This window comes from Atta colombica, unplaced genomic scaffold, assembly GCF_001594045.1.
Source record: "Atta colombica isolate Treedump-2 unplaced genomic scaffold, Acol1.0 scaffold2, whole genome shotgun sequence".
NCBI lineage: Eukaryota > Metazoa > Arthropoda > Insecta > Hymenoptera > Formicidae > Atta > Atta colombica.
Window position 1 is genome coordinate 32,312 of NW_017259293.1, and position 3,984 is coordinate 36,295.

The window sequence follows — 3,984 nt, forward strand, 5'->3', positions numbered from 1 at the left end:
TTATTTATTACGATGTATGTATCTATTTTTCTTTATAATTCCAATATACTACTTTACTCACTTTCTTTAATGGTGATACCTACAATTAGGATTGATAATGATATAATTTTATTATGAATGAAAATAATACTTGGTAAAACTTTCTCTTTACACAACCAGCTCCAAATTCCCTCCGAATAATCTTGATCTTGACCTTGAAAATAGACTTCCTGCTTTAAAAACAGTTGTTTTTATTGTTTACAAATAATTTTTGTTTTTACAGCAAGAAATCTACCAGGTATGTAAATATGAAACCGGAATTTATCAATACATGGCCATAGCTGTCAATGTAATTGCCGTCAGACGGCGCCATTGACGCCATTTCTTTGTTCAGACATCTGATAAAGATTTTTCAACTCCCAATAATACAAGTTTCATACAACAGTATAGTTTGTAATAGCGTTGAACATGTCGAATTTTGTGCCTGGAAACTACGATTTGTGGACAGCATCGATTTTCTGTTACCATTGGAAGAAAACTGCTGCAGAATCGCATCGAATGCTTGTCGAAGCTTACGGTGAGCATGCTCTTGGTAAATCACAGTGCTTTGAGTGATTTAAAAAATTCAAAAGTGGCGATTTTGACGTGAGAAACGAAGAACGTGAAAAATCACCGAAAAAGTTTGAAAATAGCGAATTGCAAGAATTGTTGGATGAGGATGACGCTCAAACTCAACAACATCTCACAGATCAATTGAATGTGATACGAGAAGCCGTCTCCATACGTTTGAAAATCCATGGGAAAGAGAAGAAGATAGAAAAATGGATTTCACATGAACTGAATGAAAGACACCAGGAAAAACCACTTGCGAAATGTTGCTCGCCAGGTACAAAAGAAAGTCATTTCTCCATCGAATTGTGACTGGCGATGAAAAGTGGATATATTTTGAGAATTCTAAGCATAAAAGATCATGGGTAACTTTAGGCGAACCATCGACATCGACTGCAAGGCCAAATCGCTATGGACGGAAGACAATGCTTTGTGTTTGGGATCAAAAAGGTGTGATCTATTATGAGTTGCTAAAATCTGGTGAAATCGTTAATACTGAACGCTACAACAAATGATCAATTTGAATCAAGCTTTGTGTGAGAAACGATCGGAATATCAAAAAAGGCAACACAAAGTGATTTTGCTTCATAATAATGCATCATCACACACAGCAAAACTAGTCAAGGAAACGATTGAGGCATTTGATTGGAAAATACTTTCGCATGCGGCTTACTCACCAGACTTGACAATCGGGCTCCGTTCGATTATCACTTATTTGCATCGATGGGACACGCACTTGTTCAGCAGCGCTTCGTTTCTTACGAAGATGTATGAAAATGGCTAGATGACTAGTTTGGCTCAAAAGAGCAACAATTTTTTTGGCGTGGCATCCACAAATTGTCAAACATGTGGAAAAAATGTATAGCTACCAATGGGCAATTCTTCGAATAAAATATTTTTTATCATTTTCATGCAATAAACAAGTATTTTCTATAAAAATTCCGGTTTCATATTTACATATCTGGTATTTGAAAGCAAAGAATTTTTATTTTTAAAGCAGGAAATCTATTTTAAAGCAGAGAATTCTTGTTTTTAAAGCAGGAAATCAATTTTAAAGCAGAGATTTTTTTTGTTTTTAAAGCAGGAAGTCTATTTTAAAGTAGAGATTTTTTATTTTCAAAGCAGGAAATTATGTATGTTATGTTAAGAGTGTTCTATTCATAAAAACATTTTCATTTATAACTTTTTAATGAATAACGAGCGACGGAAAATGTCAATGATCTTGACCTTCTTAAGATCATTCAGAGGTCATTTAGGGCTGGGCGTGTAATGGGAAAGTTTTATCTAATACTTTATTCGTGTGATTCTTCATTTTTGATACAATTATGATTTTTTTCAATTTTCAGTTCAACTTCGAATATGTGTTCTTGAGAAACGTAAAAGGAAAACAATAGTCTTGATTAGTCAATCCAAATTTTTTCTTCGATTTATTATGCAGCAACATCAGCATTAAAGACTAAAAAAGAAAAATGTTGAACTCACTCAACTATAAACTAATTTAAATGTAGTGAATGTGAAACGACTGACGCAATCAGGAAGCAAAAACGTTTAATATGATCGCGATGATGAGAGTGTTTTTACTCTGCACAATTTCGATTACTTCAAAGATTCTTGGAATTTGATGCTACCTTGTAAAATTGTCAATAATTCGATTATGATCTATGCGATAAGGATACGTATCTGATCTTACTCCAAATCAAGTTAACTATCGCCCAAGGTATCACCGAGGTCATCCAAAAGAAATTTACCGTTCATAAGAACGTGAAAGAGAAATTTAGATTCCAAAGTGTGCTTGGGAGAATCTTTTCGAATGCAAGAGAAATGGCGTTGGTGAATTTTAGTTTGCCATATCAGTCAATTACGATGGCACCGTTTCTTTACGCGGGCTCAACTGAGGGCTACACGACTACTCATAGTCTTCGTTTGAACAGCATGTTACCATCGGGGTCTACGATCAGTTACGATGAACAAGAAAACTTTCGTAACGAGCCTTATACTCCACCGATCAAGTATCATCAACATCAACGTAGTCAATCTACGCAGAAGAATCATAAGGTTTATATGGAACACATGTCCTTTTCGGCACAAAATACTTTTTATAATATGTATAATCAGGATCTTAGAAACACGCGATCAAGGCAGCAACAACAACAAATAAGACTGCCATCGCTTCTCTCATCATTTCAGTATCAGCAATCGCCTAAATACATCAAAACTCGAATAGAAGATCAACAAAATCAGCCAGAGAGACCTATCGGGTAAATGCAAATTTCTTTCTTTTTTCTTTTTATTTATATCTTTTTCTTTTTATTTATATTTCTTATGGTTATCTCTCGTAATACAACTTTAACTAATAATATAATATCGTTTACGGAATCTTTAATTTAGATCAATGTTCAGTTAATGTTAAATATTTTTAAAATATTTGTAAAATGTTTCTAAAATCCTAAAATAGTATTCCAAGAATATCTCGAAATATTTTCAGAAAAAATAATATTAAAATAATCATTACTTTAAATAGCGAACGAAGCGCCACTACGGTCTGAATGTTAAGATGTTGAACTATTATATTGTATATATATATATATATATATATGTATTTATATATTATATATATATATATTCATATAAATGAATTAATTTCAGAAATAATTGCGTGTAATAATGATATGATTGTCGAATTTTTAACGTAATCAATCTGAAATATTAATAATTCCCCCAAATTTTCCAAATTTAATCTTAAAAAATTATTGTAATAAACTTATTGCGAAAAATATTGCCTCGGCGGCAATTATCATTTCTGCGTAGTGGCGCTTCGTATTTAAAGTAAAAACTTTTTAGAAAATGCATTTTAGAAAAAATTAATAAAGAAGAAAATATACCTCTGGCAGCAGCAGTGAGCATTTTTACATGTTATAATACATTACCCGCAGAAATTGAATTCTGCCACTTCTCACGTCTTCGAAAAATGAATAAACTTTAGATGAGTGTAACTTCGACTTACATGGTCAGAATAAAATGTACGGAAAAGTATTTTATAGCTGGAAATCTCTACTTTTCTTTAAATAACGATATAACTGATTTTTATGGAGCTACACGATTACAAACATAATTCATAAAGTTTCAAAATTTTTTGTGAACTTTGTAAAATTATGCAGTAAGTGAGAAGTCGGGCACAAATATTGTTTACAGCTTTCGAAAGCGTGAACCTTTAATTTGCTTTTTTGATGAACATTGTACGATTTTTTTTCATCAAGTTATTCAACATTGAATTGAAAATGGTCCTTTTGATTTTGACTGCTCATAAAAGACGAACGTATTTGTATATGTATGTATGTATTGTATATTTGTATATATATATATATATATATATATATATGTATATATGTATATATA

At 31.9% G+C, this 3,984-nt stretch overlaps 1 protein-coding gene across 2 annotated transcripts in view; it reads left to right on the plus strand.

Annotated features, from left to right (window-relative positions):
* Window positions 1–2,267: 2,267 nt before the first annotated feature.
* Window positions 2,268–3,984, plus strand: part of LOC108687085 — a 128,149-nt gene continuing 126,432 nt past the window's right edge. For both annotated transcript variants that reach the window (XM_018192689.1, XM_018192688.1), the window contains exon 1: window positions 2,268–2,846. In XM_018192689.1, coding sequence (XP_018048178.1) covers window positions 2,410–2,846 — 437 coding nt within the window. In that variant the 5' untranslated portion in view covers window positions 2,268–2,409. The remainder of the gene's footprint in view (window positions 2,847–3,984) is intronic.